Source organism: Cyphellophora europaea, assembly GCF_000365145.1.
Source record: "Cyphellophora europaea CBS 101466 unplaced genomic scaffold supercont1.4, whole genome shotgun sequence".
Taxonomy (NCBI): Eukaryota; Fungi; Ascomycota; class Eurotiomycetes; order Chaetothyriales; family Cyphellophoraceae; genus Cyphellophora; species Cyphellophora europaea.
The window spans coordinates 2,441,929-2,466,916 of NW_008481810.1; the positions used below are offsets into that span (position 1 = coordinate 2,441,929).

Sequence of the window (24,988 nt, forward strand, 5' to 3'; positions counted from 1 at the left end):
TTGCTGAAACATGGGTCAAGGCCAATAGGCGGCATGTAAACAAGTCATTAAGCTGGTGGGTCGACGGATTCTTGACAGGGTTGACAAAGGAAGCCGAGAGGGACGCAACTCCAGCTGCAATCTCCTCTTTTCTATGACCGCAGCACAATTGCACGCTTCTACCAACAATATCATTATTCTTCTAATATCAATCGTTCACTTCGACACTCTAAGAGAACCTCTCTTGGGTTTCTGACGCGTTTGTGGTGGGGAGCGTTGCTTGTTTACTGCTTTTCACCCCCCGTTGCTCGGTTAGAGGCCAAGCGCGTCAATATTATTGACCACCTCCTCCACCCAACATCGCACCGCCGTTCAAGCCTCTGTGGTCACTTTGACTGTTGATCTTGCCCGTCGCAGCCCTTGTCTGCCGTCACTCAGGAGGAAACGCTATACCAACTTTATGCGAATGGCCAACCCTTAGCCACGCCAGGCTCTTGTCAGTTGAGATCTGGACCCGACGCGTTCGTCCCACCTGCGAGGCGTCTCAATAGACATGGCAGCGGACATCGCTGCGTTTAACGGTATGCGTGGGGAGAATGGTACATCTATCGACTACGAGGACCCTTTCGTCGACGAAGGTAGTCCCTCTGCTCAAGCGCAGCCACGTCGACTCTTTCCGTCGATAGGAAGAGATCCCTTCCATGCTACATCCACCTCCGATGCGAAACATCTCATTGAAGAACAGCTGCAAGAGAACGAGCGCAGGCTAGAGGAGGCGCAGAAGCTGGGCACATCATTGTTGCAGCAACAAGACGATTTACAGCAGAAACTCAAGGAATTGGGCCAACGTGAGGACGAGTCCGAAATTACGCCTGAATTGCGACAGCAACTTGCACAACTCGAAAGAGAGCATGATGATGTCGGGAGAGAAATCGCTAAGGCTCTTTTGCCAAAGTCTCGCGCCGTGAGCGCCGAGGAGAAACCACAGCCTGAATCTACTGTCTACTCCAGCCAGGCCACTGCTTCTCCTACCAAAGTCACCGCTCCCAGCCGACGACAACGTAATCAGCCATCAGGGCGAGCCGGAGATCTCCAGTTTGCGGCCGATATTAGCACTTCGTTACTTGCTCAAGTCAGACAATTGCAGGCTGCTGTGGCTGAACGCGATGATCTTATCAAACAGACCCAAGCGGACCATAGCAGGATAGAACTGGATACTGTCGGTCTGACACAGCGTTTGCGCACCCTGGATGAAAACGAGCAACGTTACAAGGATGAGAATTGGAATCTGGAGACTCAAAACCACCAACTGCAGGCCACTGCACGCGAAGCCGCCGAGCGAGAGAAGAAACTTAGTGCTTCTTTAGCAGCTGCACTTGTGGAGAAGAGTCGAGTCCAGAACGAAGTCGACGAAATACGACTAGCTCATGACAAGCTCTCTGAAGAGCACACAGCGGCGAAGAAAGCTCATGATACTGAAGTGCACGGACTGAAAAGGGCGGTTGATCTCGGTGATGGCGAAAAGGCTGCCCTTCAATCCAAGGTCGACGAGCTCACCTCCCAGAATCAAGAGCTGGCGCAAGCTATTACGGCCAAATTTCGATCCCATCAAGCTCAACTTGGTCAGGTCTCTGGGGTTGGTGAGGATATCGAAGATCGTGATCTTGACATGCCAGACGAGTCACCACCGCCATCTCCAACCAAAGCCACACCTCGACACCCGGGTCTGGAGTCTGAGACTCTGCGTAGCTCTCTGCATCACGCTCACCGTATGATCCAAAACCTCAAGAACAACATACATCGGGAAAAGACTGAGAAGATTGAGCTCAAGCGTATGCTACAAGACGCTCGAGATGAGCTCGAGCAAAAACGTGATACAGCAGGCAGCGGAACGAAACGACAGAAGACCAAGGATGGCTTTCGCAAAGGCCCCAGGCCTGAAATGCTGGGTGCAAATCGGCGTCCACGTACAGATGTTGAGCTCGAAGATGAGGACTGGGAGGAACGTGGCGCTGAGACGCCGACTCATGGCCGTCGCCATCTTTCGATTCCAGGTGCTTTCGCCCAAACTACAGCTACCGATACTAGTGATGCCTACGATACTGCTACTGATGCCGACCGTAATTTCGAGACTGCAGACGAGAAGCATACTACTGAGAGCGAGGAGTTCGCCACAGGCGCTGAAAGTCTTGCTGGAGATAGCACGGATGATTTGACTGAAACCGAGGATAATACGACGCGCACAGACCGGACTGCTACCATCAAAGGCAAGCCTTCCTTGGTTCTGAAGCCAGCCGGTGATCGAACGTCTTTCATGAGCACTGCCTCGACCTCTGCCGGCGAAGAAGAAGACGAGTTGACCACTCCAGTGCCAACTCAGTCGAAATTCCGGCTGAAGAACGCTCGCGGGTCTATGCGAAACTCAAGGCAATTCGACGAAGGTACCCCCACAAGCCAGCGTGCGTTGTCTGTCGTTCAGGGTTCTTCGCCCGCCACTATCACGAACGATAGAAGCCCAGCAGCCCCGGAGCAGAGCCTGTTTGATCAGCTTGGCGACATGGACGAGCTCGGCAGCAACGGCTTTGGCACACCAGGCCGACAGAGCATCAATTCTGCCAAATCGACACCATACACAATCAATACCCCTGGCAAACGTCTGACGAGTTTCGAGGCGCCACCACCGCTTCCTACCGTGGTAATGGTTGATACTGCAATGATGACCGAGCCATGGGAGCCAGGACCGCGTGTCGACTCCACGACCTCTACCAAGCCTTCGGTCATGGAAGGCCCCTTCGCCTCGAACTTCCCGCTGCCACCTAGTGTACCTGTCTCGCCGGTGCGAAAGGCTGACATGAGCACACAGTATACCCCTCAGAGGATGATGGATGAAAGTCCTTCAAGGAATGCTAATAACTTCATCACTCCACCAAAGACTGTATGGGATCAAGCAAGCGAAGCTGGGCTCGTTAGTCCAGAAGCTGACAGTCGCGAGCCTGCAACGCCCAAGCCACATCTGGGCTATTCTGGCATGCTAATACAGGACACTGCGCCACAGTCACCTCCCGCGCCTGCGCCAGTGCCTGAGCCAATGGCTACTTTTGCCCACAATTACTCTGCCATTGCATCCATGGATACTACACCGGAGTCACCTCAGGCGCCCAAGTCACCTGCTGCATTGGTTGGGAGCCTCGATGAGCAGCAAGCACCCGCTGAGACGGCTCGTCCCAAGACTGCTGAGAAGGTTGCAGCTGCTGGTGGTGCAGGTTTACTAGCCACCGCTGCCGCTGCCATCGGCCTCTTGAAATCGAAGAACCAGGCTCCTGCTATCGCAGAGGACGAGACCTCGGAGCAGGCCCGCGTGGTCGATGACAAGTCAGACCACCAGAGAGCGCTGCATGCCATTTCAGAGAACGCTGCAGCTGGTAGAACACCGGATGCGAGACAAACCTCTTCAGCAGAGAGACCTGCTTTCATCAAACACCCCAGCCATGACCAAGGCTCTCAAACGCTTCTCACAGCAGACCAGATTGACCAGGTCATGCGACCGAAGTCGGCAGGGCCGAAAGCGGTCCCAGTTTTGTCCCCAACGTCGCCCCAGAGCGAGGATTCGGTTGGTCTGCCACCGATCATCGCGGTACCCTCGCCAGTCAAGCGTCCAGGTAGTGCCAACAGCAACCGAACGTCAAGCCTAATTCGACAAGATCACCCACCACTGCCACCCGACCACAAGACGGCCATTGCCAAGGCGCGAGTCTCATCGCCTGTGCGGTCGCCCACTCAAGAATTTAGCAACGCTGGCCAGCCAGGAACGGTTATGGGCCCACCGATGATGCCAGCGTCAGCAATGAGGAGACCGCGTACACCAGCGGATGGATCTATGCGGTCGCCGACCCGTGACAGCAACGCATCAAGAGCAACTGTCCAGAAGGGACATCAACGAGGGGTCACGTCGGTCTCTCAGATCTCTCGGCGATCCTCTGTGTCATCATTCGCGTCAGAACTGGATGAACGTTTCAACATCCGGCCTGGACAGGTGTCAGCGTCCCACGGCTTTGAGGCTTCTCCAGGAACCGACCCCCGTATGATTCAAGCGATCACTCAGACCATGATTGGCGAATTTCTGTGGAAGTACACCCGAAAGACGGGGCGTTCTGAGATGTCTGGGAATCGTCACCGCCGGTATTTCTGGGTCCACCCGTACACCAAGACATTGTATTGGTCTGACCAAGATCCACAAACCGCAGGCCGGAATGAGCTGAAGGCCAAGAGCGTGGCGATCGAAGCCGTTCGCGTCGTGACGGACGACAATCCCATGCCTCCGGGGCTTCATCGTAAGAGCTTGGAAGTCATTACGCCGGGGCGAAAAGTACGGTTTACTGCTAGTACGGGCCAGCGTCACGAGACTTGGTTCAACGCACTCAGCTATCTGCTGCTTCGTGGTGAGCAAGACCCAACCAAGCAAGTGGCCACAGGCTACACTACTGGCGATACCGAAGTGACTCGAGATGATGTCAACGAGTTCAATGTGTCTGCCAATGGGTACGGCGCGCGCTTGGTGCCGAACAGCAGCCGAGTTAGTATGTCGAGCTACAATTCGCGGACTACACGTGGCACCAGTCTCAACCGGGGCTCTGTACGCCACAGCGCTGTTCCGGGAGTGGCGACTTCTTCTGTGCGCCCAACTGCTCAGCCGGCCCAAGCTGGATTATCAACTGCTGATGCAAGCCGCCTGAGTCGTGCTGAGCAGTCGCGAGAGGCGGACAAGGACCAGACTCTGCGCTCAGGAAGCATGAATCGATTTTCTCGCATGATGGGTAGCGTCACAGGCCGAACATCACGCTCTGCTAACCATGCTGGCGACGTGAAGAGCGGATCGACTAGCATCTATGACGCCAGCGTGGTCAGTGACAATCGCCAGGACAGCGCCGAACAATTGCGACAAGAAATGCTGAGAGAAGAGGAAGGCCTCGAGAATGTGAGGTCGTGCTGTGACGGTAAGTCTGAAAAGCCATTATTGCTAATAACCTCAGCTGACCAGACGATAGGCAAGCATGACGTCTCAACACTATCTCACGCCCACCGGCATGCGGCTACGCCGAGCCACTCACACCGTAATTGGAGCGTGAGAGGCAGCATAGCAAGGCGAAGCACCACAAATACAGGTGCTTAGGAAGCACCTGAGCCTGTGGTTCGCTTCGCCCCTCCTCCTGGCACTGATATTTGTGGTAATCGCGGTTCACGTCAGCACAAGAGCTCACCTCATGTGCTCAAGAGACGCGAACGTGGATTGGCGAACTCTCAGAGTGAACCTTTGCTGGGCACGAAGATGAAAGTCAAGGGCTATGGAAAGCTCCAGATGAACGTGAAGCGTCGACGGGTGGGACGATTCATAGAAGGGAGTATGGATTGATCTGCGACGAGAAGTGATAAGGGCTGGGGCTAATGTCTAAACCATGCATGAAGCGAGCGAGCGAGGGGAGGGAGCGAGTGTTATGTTGACGAAGCGACGAATAGCTGTCCGGGCCAACTTGCCATTGCACTGGCTTTTTTCCTATGGTTGAAGGTGCTGCAGTCTCGACGACTATCATCTTTCCTTGGCTCACTGACTGCGTATGCATACATAGAGATGTGAATGATGAGACTAAATTGGTGGGAAGTGCCGTTCTGACTTTGCGTGATGCAATGACTGATGACCTCCAGCAAGCTCGAGCCGAATATAAGTGTGTAGAGGAATTGACCACCCCGTACAATGTCTTCAGCTCAGTAGTTCACGCCACCAGCGCTCCTCCTTTTCCCCAGGCATATCAGATAGTCTTCATCTCTCCACAATCCAGGCTGCAGGTACACCATGCCATATGTACTTCTACGCATCATCCTGGCTGCCCTCTTCCCTCAAGCAACACGCACCACCCCCGTCCTCTACGATTGGCCCACCTCCTCCCATCTTGGCAAACCACATACCACCTCAGGAATAGTCGCTGATTCGCTCGGCCACTAGACCACCCGAGATTTGTCCATGGTACCTGGCACCGCCTGCAGGCTTTCTGCCGCCGCCGATCAGGGCGATCAGGCCTGGGATTTGCTTCTGGAACCTGGCTTCGGGCGCTGAGCCTCGATTCGAAACATGGTCCGCGAAAGGAGGGTCGCCAATCTGGTGGCCGCCGGACGTATATAAGGTATTGCGGGTGGCGCCGCGTGTCAAACGTGTTATTGTTTCGCGTGTGTTCGTTGTATAGTGAGGCTGCGCGATCTTGAGACTGTGGGTGAAGAGATTCTCGCGTTTAGATACATGCTGGCGACGCTCGCACTCACATTCTAGCGGACTGACCAACACACCTAAAATCGGTTCACTACGAAGGAACCACCGCTACATATTACGAAACCCCAGGGGAAACCGCTGCAGCACAACCCTCAAAAACCCAAACATGAAACCCTCGCAACCCTTTCCCCTCCTCGCCGCCGCCGCCGCTGCCGCAGCCACCAGCGCACACGCCATCAACATCCTCCAAAGCAACGACGACGGCTGGGCCGAAACCAACATCCGCACCCTCCACGCCACCCTAACCAACCAATCCCACAACGTCATCCTCTCCGCCCCCGCCGACAACAAATCCGGCTCCTCCAGCCTCGACTCCCCCCCACTCCCGCGTCTCACCCCCTGCCAATTCTCCAGCTGCCCGGCCCCCGGCCCCGCGGTCGCCACCGACCCCGAGAATCCGCGCGCCCAGTACGTCAATTCCTTCCCCGTCACGGCCCTCAAAGCGGGCATCAACGATCTAGCCCCCTTATTCTTCGGTGGAGGTGGAGGTGAAGGAGGGCAAAAAGTGCAGTTGGCGGTCACGGGCCCCAACGTCGGCAGCAACCTCGACATCCAGGTTCCCTTTAGCGGCACGGTGGGCGCGGCCGTCGAGGCCGTGAAGCAGGGCATCCCCGCATTGGCGTTCAGTGGACGGTCTGGCGAGCCGACGGCGTTTGGTGAGCAGACGCCCTTGTATGCGCGGCTGTATGCGGATCTGGCGGCTGAGGTGGTGGCGGCTGTCACGGCGGCGGCACCAGAGGGGGCGTTTTTGCCCGAGGGGGTGTGGCTGAATGTGAATTTCCCGGAGGTCGTGGAGGGGGAGGGGGAGAGGTGTACGCAGGCCGGGGAGTTTCGGTTTGTGTTGAGTCGTATTAATCCGGGGATCTTGAGCGGCGAGGATGTGGAGACGTGTGGGAATGGGGGAAGGCTGCCGACGGAGAGAAGTGTCGTGGATACTGAAGGTGGGTGCTTTGTTAGTGTCAGTGTGGGGGACGCGGCGGATAAGACGACGGCGGATAAGGAGGCGCAGGAGGCGGTGCTAGCGCGCTTAGGGGGTTTCTTGAGCTGTTTGCCTTGAGTGGGTAGAGGAGAGGGCAGATAGGGGGTTGCAAATCAGTGGCACAACCATGGATGGTGTTGTTACACGTTGCACGGCGACTGGGGCTTGCTTCATGGGATAGACGCTTTGGACCGCTCAACACACACGCTGCCTAAGAGACGCCGTGCACCTCAACCGCATATCCAACCAATGGATCGCTTTCCCATACCATTTAGTCATCGCCCAGCTCACTTCCGTGCCGCCACCTGCGGTGTCGTCAGGCTGGATGTGACCCCCGGCTGGATCTCTTCAAGAGTCTCCACCAGCTCTTCGAAGACGTGCTTCTGGTTGAGCTGGCCTTCGGCATTGTTCACGAAATGAGCGGGTCTGTAACAGAACACGAAACGTCAGCAAAGCCACAGCGTATTTTTGCAAAAGGGGCACACTCACGATTGCACATGGCAATTGGTCAGGTACTGCCCATGACTCGTCTCACCCGCCGTCATGCCGTGCCACAGCGCACGACTCCCCACCTCTGTCGTCCTCGCCAGATACGGCACTAGAAATCTTGTGACGGGACCAACGTCGTAATCGCGCATCAGCTCCGACTGGCAGAAACTCGGGTTCGGCGTGTTGAGAACCGGCATCGAGACCCCTCTTGAAGCCGCTTCCCTCACAATCCACAACACCAGCAACTTGCTCAGCGGATAGCGCGCCGGCATGTCGGCCTGCTTGGGATCGCTGAGGCGCGCGAACGTGCCCTTGCGCGGCGTCAGCTCCTTCACCGACGCCGTGTAGTGCAGCGCGCTGTTGGGGATGGAGAAGTGCGGGCGCACGCCCGTGGATTGCTCCGAGGCGCGCATTGCGGGTAGGAGCAGGAAGAAGAGCAGGAACGTGCTGACGACGTTGACGTTGAGCGTCTGTTCGAGACCTGACTCGGCGCCCGCGCTGGCGGTGAATTTCAGGGGCGCCAGGCCCGCGTTGGCGCACACGCCGTCGAGGCGCGGGAGGGAGGCCGCCCGCGCCGCAAACACTTTGACAGAATCGTAGTTGTCCATGTCGAGGAGCCAGACTTCGGCGGCCCCGGCGGAGCGGCCTGTCGAGCTGAGGAGGGTTTGGCGCGCCGTCTCGCCTTTGGTCTCGTTGCGGACTGCCATGATGAGCTTGCCGACGCCGAGGCGGAGGTAGTGCCGCGAGAGCTCGTAGCCGAGACCGACATTGCTGCCGGTTACGATGATGGTTTGGTCGGCGAGGGACTTGTAGTCATGGGGCTCTGGGAGGCGGTAGAAGAGATTGGAGAGGAGGACGTGGACGGCGGCGTGGAGGGCAGATAGTGTCGACATTGTGTGCCAGCCGATGGTGATGGTGATTGAATTGGGATGTAAAGGCGGGAGTTGTTTTGAATATGTCTTCTTCTTCAAGACTTGTCCCGGGATGGGAATGCGAATGCCATATTTGTTATATGTTTGTCGTCGGGGCGGACTTCTTTGCGGGCCGTGCTATAGTCGAGATAGGCTCTCTGCTAAGGTATTTTTGATAGCGCAGAGGCACCACTGGCCTACTACAAAGTCATCCCAAAGGAGCAGTTTTCGGGCATAATAGATCCATCGCGATTCAACGAGGATGCGTATGATAGACGTGTATTAGTAATCGCTCGGATCCCGACGCATGACTTGGGTCTTCTAGCATCACTGTTGGAAAGAAGGACGTTCTCAAAGGGTCAGTCGGACATGTCATCTTGGCGGAACGAGGGCGGAGCGGGGATATAAAACCCGCCCGCGCCATTTACTATCCTACCTCATATCTACCACGCCTTTCTGAGCCGCTGTACTATGTTTGGCGTCTTCCTGCCCTTCTGGCTCGACGTTTCTGGCATAGGTATGCGTACCTGGTGTCCACGTATCGCGACATATCCCGCTTTTGTCTCTTCTGTGGGAAACCTTATCTCATCGTCCTGGACTAGACCTCTCGACCACTCCTGACCGAGTGACAAGGCTCTTCCAGACTTTGACCAGGCATGGAGACGGAGTCTGTGAGGACAGAGAAGAGGAACAGATTACCTGTTTCTTGCGAGCCGTGTCGTGGCCGCAAATTAAAGTGCAATCGGGCTTCCCCTTGCGACACCTGCATTCGGCGCAACAAGCAGGCTCAATGTCATTACGCGGGCAACGCTAAACGCAATAGATCCAATGTGCCTTCCAAGCAAGCACAACTCCAGGAGAAGTTGAAGAACCTAGAGAACCTGGTCTCCGGACTTGTATCTGGCCAGGTACCCAACCCAGGCGCGAGATCAGGCTCCGGCCAAGGTGATGACAGTGAATCAAACGTCCACGGTCCCTCCGGAACGGGAGCAGAGCGCATCACGTCCTCTAAGGAGCACCTGAAAGCTCAGCCAATCGACAAAGAGAGTCCCCGCGCAGTCCTAGGGCTGGGCGGTCAGATCAACTACGTCGATGGCAGCCACTGGAAGTCCATCTTGGAGGAACTCAAGGAGGTGCGAGAACAGCTGACATCTGAAGATCAACCTCTACCCAGAGACACGTCGGCCAGTCTTGGGACTGTGTCAGATCCAGACAGTGTCCTGGTGTTTCCCGGTTCTACAAGTGCGGACCTAGATGATATCCTCAATGCTCTGCCCACTCAGGCCATTTGTGACGTCTTGGTCTCACACTACTTCAATGCCAGGTATGCTGTTCTCGGTAAGTCACGGTCAGGTCCCGTCGAGGCAGCGATTCTGACGCGAAATAGGTCTAATTCATCCGGACAAGTTCCGACTTGAGGTAAGTCCTGCTCAGGGCTGAAGCTACCCGATGTTGACACTGACTGTGGCTAGTATCAACGGTTCTGGAGGGCTCCTGCCCAAGTTGACTTGATATGGCTGGGGTTGCTGTTCGCTATCTTGAGCATGGCTACTGGACTGCGCCAGATAGCCAAAGGCCCCGACGACACACTCCCAAATATAGATGTGATGCAGCTCAGGACCACACAGTGCCTCGTTCTTGGCGACCATGTCGCAGCCAATGAGCATGTTCTTGAAGCCCTAATATTGCACATGCAGAGCTGCTTCCTGACCGGCAGGACATCAGTTAACCAGCTGTGGGTGAAGATGGGCCATGTCATCCAGCTTGCATTCCGCATGGGTTACCACCGTGACCCGAGCAAGCTGCCGAACATCTCCACTCTTGATGGAGAGATGCGTCGTCGCGTGTGGATGAATATTGTGCAGTCCGAGGCATTGGGGTCGTTCCAGGTTGGCTTCCCGAGCATGATCCCTACCGAATACTGCGACACACGAGCCCCTGGTAATTACGAGTTCTCGGACCTGCCTGTCGGGATTGAAGTCCTCCCCCCTCCCCGACCAATGACGAACGACACGCCGGTCCTGTACACCATCGCCAAGCACGGCGTCATGTTAGTCTTCAAGAAGATCACAGCGCACACGCAGACCCTTGCACCCACGACCTACGATCGCACCATCAGCTTAGACCTGGAGATGCGAGAAGCATACAGCACAGTCCCCACCATCCTGCAACGGCGCGACATCCGCGAATCGTTCATGGACCCAGCCTCCCTCATCTGGCAGCGCTGCACCATCGAGATGCTCTACCTCAAAGGCCTCGTCGTCGTGCACCGGCCCTACCTCCGCCAGGAACACCCCAATCCACGCTTCGAACCCTCTCGCCGCCACTGCATCGAAGCCGCCCTCGAGATCCTCGCCCGTCAAGCCGACATCAGCGGCGCCTCCCAACCAGGCGGCCGCCTACACGAAGAGCGCTGGATGCTGGGCGCCCTGACCGTCTACGACTTCCTCCTCGCCGCCATGGTGCTGTGCCTCGACCTGTCAGTGCGCACCAAGCAGAAACCAGGCGCCTACGACGACCTGGCCAAGAAGGAGCTCGACGCCCTCAAGGTCTCGCAGCGCATCTGGGCCGCCAGCCGCCTCTTCTCCGCCGAAGCCAACATCGCCGCTCGCACCCTCGAACTCATGATCAAGTCGGCCGAGAGGCCCCCACCGAGCAGCCCTGCCACCGAAGCACCGCCGCCTCCGTATCAGTCGCACGCTGCAGCACCGCAACCGGCGGCGCCGACCCAGCTGACTATACCCAATCCTGGCAACGCGGGTGCTTTCACAGGTTATCCGTACCAGCCCCCGATGTTCGACATGATCGATGGCTCGTCCGCGCTGGACTGGTCGCTGCTGGACTCGTACTTACAGCAGCCTGGGGGCGCGGCAGCGGAGATGGGTGAGGCGTGGGACGCCAGTACTGGGTCGTTCTTGGATGATTTGAATATAGGCTGACAAAGAAAGTCGCGCTCGGTCCCTTGTTGATGGTGGGCTGCACACCGGCGCTGGGGATGTTGCTGGTGTAGAGTGTTGTGCAACAAGTCATCTGCTACGTCAACGATCAATGTTGGGCGCAATCTGCCTAGGAGATGTAGCATGAAAGCCCGCGTGGGTGGAAGAGGTGGGATATATTCCGTTGTTCGTACGGGAGCCAGGCTAGGGCCAGCCTTCATATGATGCTAGCAGAAAGCACGGATCAAGCCAAAACGCTCCCCGAGCACGCGCCGGCTCCAGAGATCACTCTTTCACCTTCCCGTCATCATGCTTCTCCCATTTCTTCTCCTCCTCCCACTCCTACACCCACCGCAAACATCCCCCCCTCACTCCACCCCCCTGGCGCGCATGAAATCCACAAAATCGAAAAAACTCTTCTTATACCCCCTCTCTTGCGTGGTGCGATTCACGGTCTGAATCCCAAAATGCGCGTCATAGTCGCCAAACTCCCAGTTGTCGGCGAAACTCCACGCGAACGCGCCCTGGACGTCGACGCCGTCCTCCCAGATGGACTTGAGGACCTCGCTCATGAAGCTGAGGTAGTAGAGGGAGCGCGGCGTGTCGAAGAGCTGGTCTGGCAGGTCCTTGGTGGCTTCCGCAAAGACGGGGAAGCCGAATTCGGTGATGACGATGGGGGTCAAAAAGGTGTTGTAGAGGTAGTTGAGGTAGAGGCGCAGGTAGGTTGGGGTGAGGTAGACGTAGGATTGGCTGCGGTAGCCGACGTTCCAGCCTGTGGTGGTCAGGGTGGTTTGGTTGACGCAGTAGGGGCGGAAGGGCGAGGAGGCGTTGGCGGCGCACGAAGCGATGGAGTCGATGGAGTCCGGAGTGGGAGGGGCGATGACCGTGGCGGTGTAGGGGTCAATGCCGAGGAAGTCGGCGGTGCCGTTGAGGTAGGCAAGGTCGGTCGCGTTGAGGGGCACGTAGTCGGAGATGGTGGACTTGAACGAGTCCGGGTAGTCGAGGCCGAGGTAGATGGGGTTGCAGAAGGGGCCGAGCTGGAAGGAGTTGAAGTGGTCGGCGGCGGTGATGTCGGCTTCGCTGGTTGGGTCTCGGGGGACGCCGAAGTCTGCAGCGTCAGTTTGAGGGGAAGTTTGGCGTGGCTGAGTACTCACTATTGTTGAACTTCAATGCCAGCTTTCCCGTGCCACCCAACTCCTCTTTGTAGAAGTGGTAGACTCGGGCGTGAGACTTGATAACGTGATCGATAGACACGCCGTTGTATGAGTAGAGCAGCGGCTCGTTGAAGGTATACCACACAGGTACACGGTCGGCAAAGTGGGTCATGGCAACCTTAGCATAGTTGACAAAGGCGTCCGGGAAGGATTCGTTTTGATATGCGCCATTGACATAGCCGATCTCTGGAGGATCGGCAGCCGTGCTTTGATTGTCGCCATAGAACTGCAACGGTGTGTCGAAGTGAAGCAAGGTGACTTCGGGAACCATGCCCTTCTCCAGGATGAAGTTGATAACATCGTTATAGTGGTCGATGCCTTGCTGATTGACCGGGGTGCCAGGCAAGGCAAACGGCAGAATGCGAGTCCACGCTATGCTGAAGGAGAAGTATTTGACACCCATAGCGGCGACTCGTTCGATGTCCTGCTTGTAATAGTAGTAGTGCTCGTTAGTGACGTAGTCTTTTGCCCGGTCGTCTTGCACGAGAATGTCCATCAGTGAGGGTGATTTGCCCTCTTGTGCCGTGGCGCCTTCAATCTGGGATGCCGAGCTCGCAACACCAAAGGCGAAGCCCTCCGGAAAGTTGTAACAATCCGTTGGGCCAAAGTAGTCTCTTGGTGGAAGGACCAGTTCACTGCTGGGGATGGCAGTTGGGGAAACGGTCGCGCTGTAGACGCTCGTCTCTGTGAAGTTGGGAGGGTTGGCGAGTTCCCACAGAGCTGTCCATGCAGCCTCGCCATATGGGTTGTCGGTGTCATTTGCGGAAGCTGTGGCATTGGGATCCCATCTCCCCCAGGTGGTGTATGAGAGTGAGGAAATCAGAGAGGTTACAGACGCTGGTGGCGGAGCATAGGTTGATGTGGTCGTGGGTGAAGCTACTGAAGTAGCATACCTCACAGTCTCGGTAAGTGTGTAGCTAAAAGACGTATGAGAGTACGCAGGTTGAGTCGAAGTTGGGGTAGAGCATTGCGACCGAGTCGTTGGACCCTCTGCGGGAATGTAGACTTGCTGACCTAGGGCGACAGTCCCCAGCACAAGTTGCAGCAGTAGCGCCATATTGCACGTATTGCTGGCTCATAGAGCTCTGCAGGCACTGACTCACCTTAAGTACGCATTCAGCGGCATCATAACTCCATTAGCTCCAAGGTACTTGCACAGTTTTGGCCGTCACGAGGTCGCATTACTAGAACGGCAGATCCTCACCGTATACAAGCAAAGCTCGCTCCGCACACGAGGTATTGACGTCGTTCTGCAGGGAGAGCTAGCGCCTTGAACAGTCCGTTATCCCCGCGGCCGGGCCGTACTGGGTACAGAGCACGCACGACACATCGCTCGCATCGGACTACCTACTTCGACCGTTCGACGTCCACCGGAGGTCTTGGCGTGAGGGGATAGCAGGCCTCCACCTTCCCTGACTCCGCGGTGGTGGGCATATTGCGGGACATGGGAAAGAGCCTTGCCATGGGCGCGACATTATCCATTCTGCGTGGTATAATGTCTCAATGGGGACCGCTAGTTCTGGGGGCTACGTTGATCCATGGATCCTCATTATCAATGCAGGGCGTTGTCTGATGTATCCATTAACAAAAAAGTTGCCCGCCCAGCTTAATAGCCGAGGCACGTACCTCGGCGCCCCGCGTGCGGCAATTCGATCCATTCATGGCCGCGAGCCAAACCACAATGTCCTCGACTCATGTGTATGATCAGTCGAAGAGGGTGGCTAATGCAAGATGGGACCTTCCAGCAGGCGGTATGGACCCGAGTTCCTCGAGATACCCGGAATCAAAAACGATTTCAGAATTGCCGATCCCAAAGCACGGATAGCAGAATACCTCAAGTTTTACCAACGGTCGGACAGTGCCTCTCACTTCGAGGTAAGCCCATTACCCTGCACTCTGATCTGCGCTCACTATAGCAGAGCGCCCTCATGAGGGACATTCAGATCTTGAGTGCCACTGGCCCACCTAACACTACATCAGTGTTCGAGCTCGAGATGACGCCAACTTATTGCAGTAGGATGGGAAATGCACATGGAGGCGCTGTATCTCTGATATTCGACATGTGTACATCCATGTGTATAGCTCCCGTCGCACGACAAGGGTTTTGGGAATTTGGAGGTGTCTCGAGGACACTCAATGTGACCTACATGCGACCAGTGAGGCAAGGCATCACTGTCTTGATAGAGTGTGAGGTCTTGCAGGTCGGCAAGAGGCTTGCTATGATCCGAGGTCTGATGAAGGACAAGGCGGATGGGCGAGTGCTGTGTTCCTGTGAGCACGACAAGGCCAGCATCGAGTTCCCTGAGACCAAGTTATGACATGGGATTTGAGATTATTCCAGTGATCATGGATATCTCTTTCAGCATAGTCAGTACACGGACGAAGACTGGGCAAAGACTAGATCGACATAGAAAACACCTAACCTTCAATGTTGTTAGCATCTACCTCACGGGTCGATACTGGTACTGACACTTGGCTGAGTCTGATCGACAGGTATCACGATTTCCGGGTATATAAGCGTACCTGTAGACTGCCTAGGTCCGAGCACCTTGAGGAGCCTTTCCCAAACTTCTGGGTCAATAGAATCTTTCGCACGCGTTGCAGCATCAGGCCGGTGGGCCGGTCGATCTATTGAATGACATCTGTCTCGAGACGAATGCTGGCATCACGACTTGCAGTGTCTCCACGATGGTGTGCTCTTCACATAGCCTCGACAGCAGATCGGGTGATATTTGTAGAACGACGCAATGAGACGGCTATAAGGTCTACGATCATGGTAGCCTAAGAGGCAGTCCGAGCAAAGGCGAATGCTACCCCTCTGCCGAAGTGGAGGCGAAATAGGCTATTTGAAGCTTCATACACGAGATCTTAATTGGTGCTAAGCTTTTGCTTATCTCCATTTCCACCAGTCGAATGAACGGTCTCGACTTCTCGAACGTCGCGTGCCGCGCAAGCGATAGAGAGACTAGTCGTTACTGGGAGCAGATCAACGAAAGATGGACCCTCAGCTGCGCTTCGGATACCACCTTGCCACGTTCCGCTTATTGCTCAGTCCGACGCACGCCGGTTTTTTATTATTAACCCTCTCCGCTGTCGCACGTGCCTCCTCAACTTGAGCAAGTGCTTCTCTGTTCAGTCGCTGATACACCATAGCTGTCACCATGTCATCCGACGAAGAGAGAGCCAGTGGCAAGGTGCCCAACCTGGGCGAGAAATCCGTCCAACATACCCCCAGCATCGAACTATACAACAATGCGGAGGTCACACAAGACAACGGCATACTCTCGAAGCTCCGCCGCTTCGAAGCCTCAATGGATGCCAAGTTCGGTGTTGAAGCTGAGGCCATCAGTCGCAAGCTGCCTGAAGACAAGCGTCCGGTCCCGTGGCACGAACAGCTCAGCATGGCCCTGCTTTGGGTAAGCCTCCTAGGCAAACTTGTATCGAGAACGTTGGAGGTTTATTGACTTGTGACAAAGGCATCAGGAACAATGAATACATCGTGTTTCGCGACTGGTTTTCTTGGATGGGAGTTCGGCCTGTCTCTCAAGCAGTCGATCCTCATCGTCATCTTCTCCTCGATTCTAGGCGCCGCGCTGACCGGCTTCGCTGCCACATTTGGTGCGGCGACTGGACTGCGACAGATCTCGGTATCGCGCTATAGCTTTGGCTGGTGGCCGAACAAGGTAATCGCAGCCCTCAACACAATTGTGCAGATCGGCTGGGCGTCTGTCAGTTGCATTACTGGCGGCTTGGCCCTAACGGCCGTCTCCGATGGCCACCTTTCCCTCGTTGTGGGAATCATCATCCTGGCTGTCGTTGCCATGCTGATCTCGTTTGTCGGCTTGAGAGCCATCCTCGTCTATGAACGCTATGCGTGGTTCATCTTCTTCGTCATCTTCCTGATTTTCTTCGGAGAGACTGGGAGGTTCGCTGACAACTCAACCCCGGCGTCCCTCAAAGGTGCCGATCTCACCGGCGGCGTACTCAGCCTTATTGCCATCATTTACGGTAGCTCGGCCTCCTGGTGCACAATGGCCTCTGGTATGCCGATTCTGCCCCAAACCTCCCTGTTCCTTCTTGCCCCTGCGCTTCATATTGACATCGTACAGACTACTACGTCCACTACCCGGCCGACGTCTCGCGTATCAAAGTCTTCCTCATGACCACCTTCGGCATCGCCATACCCACCTCAATCGGCATGCTCGCCGGCTGCGTAGCCTCCTCAGCCCTAAACAACAAGCCCACCTGGCTGTCCGCCTACAAAGACGACGGTCTCGGCTACCTGATCCAAACAATGCTACATCCGCGCGGCTTCGCCAAATTTATCTTGACTCTGCTCGTGCTCTCCGGCATCAACGTCAACATCATCAGCATCTACAGCTCCGCCATCTCGTGCCAACAGTTCGCCCGTCCCTTCTCGCGCGTGCCTCGCTTCATCTGGACGCTGGCATGCTTCGCCGCCATCCTGGGCCTGGCTCTCGGTGGCCGCGAGCAGCTCAATGCCTACCTGCAGAATTTCCTGAGTCTGCTCGGATACTGGTGCACGCAGTACTTTGTCATCGTCTTTGCGGAGCATTGGCTCTTTCGAAAGGGAAAGTTCGAGAATTATGACCTCGAGGGCTGGAACGACCCTGCTCGATTGCCCTTGGGGTTGGCGGCCGGCGTGGCGTTTTCACTGGGAATCGTTGCGTGGATCTGCGGCATGTCACAGACGTGGTAAGTACGCTATGTACTGCAGGAGAATTCTCTTTGTCCGCGAGGAGATTTCTTTGCTGACGCTTCATCTATTACAGGTACGTCGGCCCACTAAGCAAGCTCATCGGAAGCTCGGGAGGCGACGTGGCCAACGAGTTCACGTTTGTCGTCACACTGGTTACGTTCATTCCGCTGCGGTACCTGGAGCTGAAGTATATTGGGAGGTAGATCGAGGGGGAAAAGCGTTAGGGTATGCACAGGGCGTGCCTAGTGAGGTGTGGTGCCAAGAATTTCACTGCCTGACCCTCTTGGCGGGCAGTCGTGGTGCATCATGGGTACCACAAATCAACCGTCATGCAGGTCTAGATTGGTATTCTCTATAGTCTTTGGGTACAATTACCTGTCTTCTACCACCGTGCAGCATTGACTTGGCAGAGGATCGTTTGTGATGTTGCTGATCGTAGGTCTGGCCAACGCTCATCTCGACACGCTGGCCGAATCGCAATCGCAGCCTGGACAGCCGCTGAGTTGAAAAAACTGTTCTACACACTGTGGTCGACATGCCGCACAACAAAATTCCGCGACCATAATCCACAATCCTCAACTCTCCCAGTCATACTCGGGCAGTGGAAAAGTTTCGGCGCTCGCGAACGCGCCGCCAAAATACTTCTGCGCAACCTCGAACACTCTGGTCCAAACAATAAAAGCAAAGATGTTGTTACGCAGCCACAGACCCCACGCCGTCTGTGGTGCGAGAACCCCAGGTATCAGTGTCGGAATTTTCTGCAGCTCGGCGATCAGCGGCTTCATCTGCTCTTCGTAGCCGTTGAGGCCAGCAACGAGGTTTCCTTTGTGCTTGCACACTTCGCCGGCTAACAGATAGGCACCTGCCAAAGCGAGGGTCGTGCCGCCGCCGGTCGGGCCGGCAGCGTAGCCTGCATCACCGACCAGGACGAAGCGGCCCCGGTGCAGGCTCGGCAGCTTGACTTGCGCGATCTCGTTGGCGTAGAAGTCTTCTGCCGTCATCATGGCCTTGAGCAGCTCATCCGTCTTCCAGCCGGAACCGCGGAAGCGCTGAGCCACGAACTGCTTGAGTGCCTCGTCTCCTTGCTTCATGGCCTCGCGAAACGGTGGCATGGCGTTGTCGGGATCATTGCGAGGGTGGATGCTCATGAACGTGACTCGGTTGCCACCGGAAGGATCGACTCCAGCTGCGACGAATTTGCCCGGGACGGCGCTGTAGGCTTGCCCGACCTTGCTCCCTTTCACAATGTCTTCTTTAATGGTGCCGAATACTGCCCAGGAATTGATTGGGATCATGTGGTCTCTGACGCCGCAATCGAGGCCGATGGCTCGTGTTCTAGATGTTGCTCCATCACAGGCTACAACGAGGTCGTATTCGGACGTAGGTGTGCCATTGGCGAATTTAACTTGGACAGGCGCGTCTTCCTTTTCACTCTGACGCAGTGACGCGACCTGTTCGTCGAAGATGTACTTTATGCTCGGATTTGCCTTTGTCAAGTCGTGTAGAATCTGGGCCAAGTCTCCCCTGTAGATCTCGTACTCTGAGACAAGTGACTGTTGGTCAGGGTTGCCGGTTGCCGTAATAACCCCGTATGGCCGGCCATCGCTCCGCACGAAGCTGATACCGTCAATCGGCACTATCTTGGCTCGCACGGCGGCCTCCATGCCCGGCATCTTGCGCATCACCGAGACGCCAGCTGTGCGAATGTCGATGTTCTGTCCACCGGTGCGCATCCTAGGGAAGCGCTCGATGACCGTAACAATTGCTCCAGCCTTGGCAAACCAGTACGCACAAGTTGGACCAGCGATGCTAGCCCCCACAATAAGGACTCTCATTTGCGACATTGTGCCTGAAGTACCTGTGCTGCGACACACTTACGGGAAGCTGAGCCTGGGGTTGACAGATGCTGGACGATCGCTAGAATGAGAATGGGAGTGTGAGATGATCACAGCGCGGGCAATATGAAGGGAGGATCAAGGTGAGTATCGCGAAGGAACACGAGCATATATATATCCTCATCGTGGTCGTTGGCCTCGAGGTGGCTTGCGGTAGCCTGGGTGGGAGCAGAGTACGGATACGGGCAGTTGCAGCTTTTGGTGTTAGGTCTCGGACAGCTTCGGGTCCGAGAAACCCGAAGGCATGTCTGCCTGCTAAGATGTCAATGAACCGCGTGCGGGTCATCATAGGGGATTTGAGTCTTTGATAAGATCACTCTAGAGCAACAGAGCCAGATCCCGGAAGCGACGGTCTGTCGAAAGGACTTGGCTCGTGATGACAAGTGATGATGCGCGGCGGATCAATGCGAGAAAGAAGAACCATGGCCTTGGCGCCAACACCCGCGCCGTGCGTGCCCAGACGCGCTTCTTCTGACGCAAACACAATGAGGTGACAAGCCGTCATCCTGAAGATATCATTCATTTGATCATTCTCATGTTAGTCGAAAGCTGCGTTGATGGCGTTGAGCTGAATCTAACTGTGTCTCCGTTATTTTGTCCTGTCCAGGCGGACTCTATCGTTTTGTTCAAGTACTCTGATAATCTACATATTTTCATCCGGACAGCTTCTCAAAAAGCTGTGACAGCGTTGCGAATGCGACTCTTACAAAATCAGTGATGAATTCCATGGTAGCAGCCTGGGTTTGTGGCTCACAGTGCAGTGTCTCTCCCTCCGGCTGAGCTCGCTGCGCCCTTCGTTCGAGCAAGTAGCACCTCATCACCGTCTCAAAGGCGCCAGTTGTGCCTTGAGATGTCAATGACTGATTTGTATTTATCTCACTTTCGGCCAAGCAGTAGCGGTGCCGTATAGTGACACCCCTCAGTCACGCGCGGCCAACGGGACACCAGTCTACATGCTCCCCCAAGGTTCTCGATATGTCGAGACCTGAGCCTCGACTTGTTGGATGGCAGTCGGACCGAACTGTCTGGCCCCGCCTTCATCAACGTCTTATGGCAATCAGCGACATTCGAAAGTTGTGTCTATCACGTGTCGCCTTAAAAGATCTTCTGTGTCATGATCACTTTTCGTTTGAAGCTCTATCGAAGCAAGATGTTCGGTCTACTACGCACAATTCGACTACTATTGTACACCATCATGATGACAGCGGATATCGCTCCTCTTCCAAGCGCGGTCAAGCAATTACTCTACCTCGAAACTGTGGGTCCCGGCGCACGAAGTCCCCTATGTCCAATTTGTCACAATAACATCCAGCCAGGCCAAGCCAGTGCGACGCACGATTGCTGTGGAACAACGCTTTGCATGGCCTGTTTCACCTATCTCATCTTCCAAAAGACTAGGTATGCGAAAGCTCATGTCGCTCTGGCAGCCGACTGCCCCTGGTGTAAGCGACCGATTCTACGCCCACATCCTTACGCCGGTGAAGATATCATAATAGTGGCCTCAAATCTCGATCTGGTCCGACGGTGCATCGGCGACATGGCCTACTTTTCCAGACCATTAATCTCACGCCAGCAACATGACCTCCTCACAGACGAGCAGGCGATGATGATGCTTGATCCAGAGGGCCGGCATCCTCGAGCCCAGCAGCAGTATGAGGAGATGAAAGTGCATAGAGCAAGAGGATGGCGGGTATACTGCTTCCCGGAGGTTCGACCAAGCACCTTTCTGGTGGCCGAGGGGTGGAAAATGGATGAGCGGTCAGCCATTGACTTGAAGAACGTCCATCCTGCATTGAGACAGGAGTTTGCTGCTCAGAAAACAAGGCAAATCAGTGCGAATGCAGCTCATGGCAGTATGGTTGATCCGAAAAAGACAACGAAACCCGGAAGAACTAAACGCTTCCTGGGAGCTCTGACAGAGAAGATCGGTGCTGCTTTGAAGTCTGATAATTGGAAACTGGCATCTGCGATTAGCCACTGATCGAGATTGCGGATAATGTACTGACTGCAAGACGCGCCACAACATCTTGGTAGTCTACAGATCTCGTTCGACATCCAGAATACACCTCTGCTCAAGCGATTGGACCAGCTTCGGCTTTCGTCAAGTCCACTACCCTTTCCACCATTGCAACATCTTATTCCGTCAGAACTTCCGGGAGTCTCACTTATCATGTCCTATAGGCTCGCCTGTGCAGGCTTGAGAGAAAAAAGTTCAAGCTGCTTATACATCTTCGCTGCAACAGGCTCAGACGATCCGTCGATAAGCTGCTGAATTTTCTTGCTTGCTGCCTCAAGGACCATTGTCATCTGTTCGCTATGGGCGATTCTCTGCTTGGGATCTTCTGGCATAGTGTTCTTCAACAGGTCCAGGCGACAACCTCCCAGCCACGCAGCCGTCTTGGGGTGTTTCAGCCAGGCGAGTGTATTCAAATAGGTTTGGAGCATGACGAGTGGCAAGTCGATTGGTTCGTTGGGCATTGGAATCGGCCCACAGAGCTCGTTTCTGACCTTTTCATCCTCGTAGGTCGCCTCGACGTGAGCAATTAGTGCTGCGCTGAACGTCTGCTGGCAGTAGCGGACTGGCTGGAGCGTGATATTGCGGCTGCGGAATATAGGCACTGCTGGGACTTTAGGAATGCTGCCAGCCGAGCAGTCGATATAGAGTGTGTCAGCGACAGGTTTGTAGCTGCCGTGCTCTAGTATCACCTCTTCCCGCGTGATACTGATGACATGGCCTTGGCGGACGACAGATTCGATTTTCTTCAATGCTTCAAGCTCACTACGTGTGACTGTCGCGCAATGGAACATGGTAGGTGTAACGTTTTCGTCCAGTTGGAGTAGGAGCTGCTTGGTTGTTTGGATTTTCGCGATGTCTTCCAGGGACGAGGCAGCCATGACTGACGCAACGTTGCCTTGGACGGTGGCTGTTGATCTTGAGGCAAATTGACTCCCGGGCTGAAAACTTGCCCGATCGATGAGATACGAATCACGCGGTCTGATCCATGTTATTTGAGTTGGACTGATGCCATTATCAAGAAGCCATAGACAAGCGTCCATGCTCGTCTTCCCGCCTCCAACGACAGTATAACTTTGGTATCCATGGGAAATTCCGGCGAGATCGTTAGGTGTTACAATATCAACCCCGTGAGCAATGTCGTAAGGAGGAGGTCTCATTGATGGAACATCAACTCGGCTATAAGTCGCATCCACAATGCACGTGTCTTTGGCAACACCGTATGTCTTGCCAGTCAGCATAGATCGAAACTTGCCCTCTCCAGAGTAGTTGCACTTAGGGAAGTATTGCACACGTCCTGACGTCAAGAACGTTTCCTTCATCACCCGACCAAAGTAAGCACGCACCTCATCGCCCGATGAAACGTCCATGAGTCCCTTGTTCCAGCCGGATTCCTCGATGATATCATGTTCGAGATGTCTGGAGTTCACGCCATATGAAGCGGCTGGTTGATGTAGACGGACAAAGGGATAGGCAGTCGTCCAGTGGCCGCCCGGACGAGCGTAGCGGTCGACAATAGCGACTGTTTTGTTGCTTTCGGTGAGAAGAGTGTCAACGAAAGCCATGCCCATGGCCCCAGCCCCGACGACAAGGTAATCAGTAGCTATGGTCTCATCCATCTCGTGTGCTGCAAAAGACACTATTAGTAGGTGTACTTGAACCAGTACAGGCAGAGGTCGTATGGTAGTGTCTTGGCCTGGTCAAACCCGAATGGACCTATTAGATCGACTTGCACGGATTGAGTGGACGTGTAGACTCTACTGGTCTTGCTTTCTGTTCTCCCTATGCTTAGCGCCCAACGTTGTGATATTCAATACAGGTGTAGAAAATATGTGGCTCGGGGCGGTTGTATGTGTCAAATAAGGTATTATAAGTTGGTTGGACACGACTGCTGGGCGTCAGGCGTTCTACTTTAGGTGCTAATGCATGTTGACAAACGGGTAAGCAGGGTTGTTGCTGACGCTAGCCTACTAGGTTAGGCCCACGGCTGCAGGCCAGTCATTTCGATCAGAGGATGGGTGAAACAAGAGGCGTTTGCAGTCTACTGCTCCACACCTCGTTCACAGCGCCACACAAAAGTCGTTTAGCGTTGAGGCCTGTCAGCTATGAACGATCTAGTAGTAGCGTTTCAAGGCAACAAGGCCACAACGGGATCGAGGCCGATTCAGCATTTCCCTCACCACCAGCGTCGACAAAATTGACAGACAAGCCCCACAAGCTCACGAGGAGTTACACTCAGAAGTCTGTCTCAGGTGTGATCGCGAGCAGCCTTCCCGTCAATCTTGTAGAGCACTGGTCTTTAAACGAGGAGTTTCACTCAGTCTTTGGCCCAGACTCAGCACCGGTCTTACATCTGGTCTGTGCACTACGAGTAGTAACCTATCTCGAAAAGGCAGCCAAGCCGAAACGGGTTTGGTCACGATTGGGCCGCAAAGAACTCACGGTCCACATCGTCTTTTCGGCGGCACATGCGAACTCTTCCAGCATAGTATCGTCCGCTGTGGTGGCGTCGATATGTTGAGCTTGCGTCCACGACACATACGCTAGCTCATTCTCTCTCACTCGCGTAGAGCAAAATTCACGTTTCTCTTTCTCTTTCTGTTGATTTTGGGGCTTCTCAGCGATTTTAATCCCACGAGTGTAGTGATAGGGTCTCATGCTTCAAGCGCATTGAACAGAGGCACAGAAGACAACGTTCTATCGCGCTGGAAGTCCAAATCATCAGAGAGTTGTCTAATTAACAATTGTGTGGTGCCGAGACTCTCTCCAAAGCTGTGTTCCGGGAGTTTAAGCGGTGCTCCGAGACTTTAATGAGCATGAACGAGCAAGCCTGCAGCGCTTCATGAATGCCGGTGTGACCTTCCAGTCTGCTACGACGGTCGATCGATCATGCCCAGTTGATGCCACCCACGTGCCTCTGATCAGGTGCAGCCCGTGGGACTGCGGGGGTTTGACTCAACGCGACCGGCATATCGCTGTCGCTGAGCAACGAGGATATTTCGAATCAATACGCTGCAGAGAAGATGGCTGATGGTCAATTGACCATGAGCAATGGTGTATCTGACGAATGTGTCTCATGCAGAGCGCCAACAAGTTGCATCAACGCTTGGCAGGTAACAGGTGACATTATTCAGGACCTAGGCCCGAGGACCGGACAGGAAACAAATTGAGCACAAGTATCACTAGTGTGGTCCAAGTAGTATTTACAGGCCCAATTGCTATGTTTGAGACAGATTGCGCAAGCTCTCACACTGAACGCAAGCCGCTATCGTTGGCACAGAAGTAATGACTTCACCACTCATGTCGCCAAGCAGCATTGTCCGCGCCAAGGTCCGCTGCTCCTGTGAATGCATCCGGCGAGTGTACAGGAGCGGGCTGTTTTCAGAAGCCAAGGGTGGTAATCCTGGCAATGTAAGTGTTTGAATCAATAGGTGGCTGGAAAACAGCCGTGGGCCTTTGAAATCACGTAGCTCGGGGTCGAGCTTTATAGCTATCGGGATATCCCTCTTACGCTGGACGGTACGTGAAGCCA

At 55.0% G+C, this 24,988-nt stretch overlaps 9 protein-coding genes across 9 annotated transcripts; 5 read left to right on the forward strand and 4 right to left on the reverse strand.

Moving 5' to 3' along the window:
• Nucleotides 1-532: 532 nt before the first annotated feature.
• HMPREF1541_05171 (uncharacterized protein) lies at nt 533-5,149 on the forward strand (the record flags this gene model as incomplete). The annotated part of the gene is made up of 2 exons (XM_008719512.1): nt 533-4,973; nt 5,025-5,149. 2 exons carry the CDS (start codon nt 533-535, stop codon nt 5,147-5,149), a joined length of 4,566 nt encoding a protein of 1,521 aa, XP_008717734.1.
• A 1,255-nt stretch (nt 5,150-6,404) lies between these two features.
• On the forward strand, nt 6,405-7,355 carry HMPREF1541_05172 (5'/3'-nucleotidase SurE; the record flags this gene model as incomplete). Its single annotated transcript, XM_008719513.1, has 1 exon — nt 6,405-7,355. One exon carries the CDS (start codon nt 6,405-6,407, stop codon nt 7,353-7,355), a length of 951 nt encoding a protein of 316 aa, XP_008717735.1.
• Nucleotides 7,356-7,564: 209 nt separating this feature from the next.
• HMPREF1541_05173 (uncharacterized protein) lies at nt 7,565-8,659 on the reverse strand (the record flags this gene model as incomplete). The annotated part of the gene is made up of 2 exons (XM_008719514.1): nt 7,565-7,703; nt 7,767-8,659. The coding sequence occupies 2 exons, from the start codon at nt 8,657-8,659 to the stop codon at nt 7,565-7,567; spliced, it is 1,032 nt and encodes a 343-aa protein (XP_008717736.1).
• Nucleotides 8,660-9,333: 674 nt separating this feature from the next.
• Nucleotides 9,334-11,616, forward strand: HMPREF1541_05174 (uncharacterized protein; the record flags this gene model as incomplete). The annotated part of the gene is made up of 3 exons (XM_008719515.1): nt 9,334-10,015; nt 10,065-10,096; nt 10,150-11,616. 3 exons carry the CDS (start codon nt 9,334-9,336, stop codon nt 11,614-11,616), a joined length of 2,181 nt encoding a protein of 726 aa, XP_008717737.1.
• Nucleotides 11,617-11,981: 365 nt separating this feature from the next.
• HMPREF1541_05175 (uncharacterized protein) lies at nt 11,982-13,884 on the reverse strand (the record flags this gene model as incomplete). Its single annotated transcript, XM_008719516.1, has 2 exons — nt 11,982-12,721; nt 12,768-13,884. 2 exons carry the CDS (start codon nt 13,882-13,884, stop codon nt 11,982-11,984), a joined length of 1,857 nt encoding a protein of 618 aa, XP_008717738.1.
• A 674-nt stretch (nt 13,885-14,558) lies between these two features.
• HMPREF1541_05176 (uncharacterized protein) lies at nt 14,559-15,145 on the forward strand (the record flags this gene model as incomplete). Its single annotated transcript, XM_008719517.1, has 2 exons — nt 14,559-14,702; nt 14,747-15,145. 2 exons carry the CDS (start codon nt 14,559-14,561, stop codon nt 15,143-15,145), a joined length of 543 nt encoding a protein of 180 aa, XP_008717739.1.
• An 843-nt stretch (nt 15,146-15,988) lies between these two features.
• Nucleotides 15,989-17,750, forward strand: HMPREF1541_05177 (uncharacterized protein; the record flags this gene model as incomplete). Its single annotated transcript, XM_008719518.1, has 4 exons — nt 15,989-16,243; nt 16,304-16,868; nt 16,937-17,543; nt 17,621-17,750. 4 exons carry the CDS (start codon nt 15,989-15,991, stop codon nt 17,748-17,750), a joined length of 1,557 nt encoding a protein of 518 aa, XP_008717740.1.
• Nucleotides 17,751-18,122: 372 nt separating this feature from the next.
• HMPREF1541_05178 (uncharacterized protein) lies at nt 18,123-19,391 on the reverse strand (the record flags this gene model as incomplete). Its single annotated transcript, XM_008719519.1, has 1 exon — nt 18,123-19,391. One exon carries the CDS (start codon nt 19,389-19,391, stop codon nt 18,123-18,125), a length of 1,269 nt encoding a protein of 422 aa, XP_008717741.1.
• A 2,226-nt stretch (nt 19,392-21,617) lies between these two features.
• HMPREF1541_05179 (uncharacterized protein) lies at nt 21,618-23,075 on the reverse strand (the record flags this gene model as incomplete). The annotated part of the gene is made up of 1 exon (XM_008719520.1): nt 21,618-23,075. One exon carries the CDS (start codon nt 23,073-23,075, stop codon nt 21,618-21,620), a length of 1,458 nt encoding a protein of 485 aa, XP_008717742.1.
• Nucleotides 23,076-24,988: the final 1,913 nt, after the last annotated feature.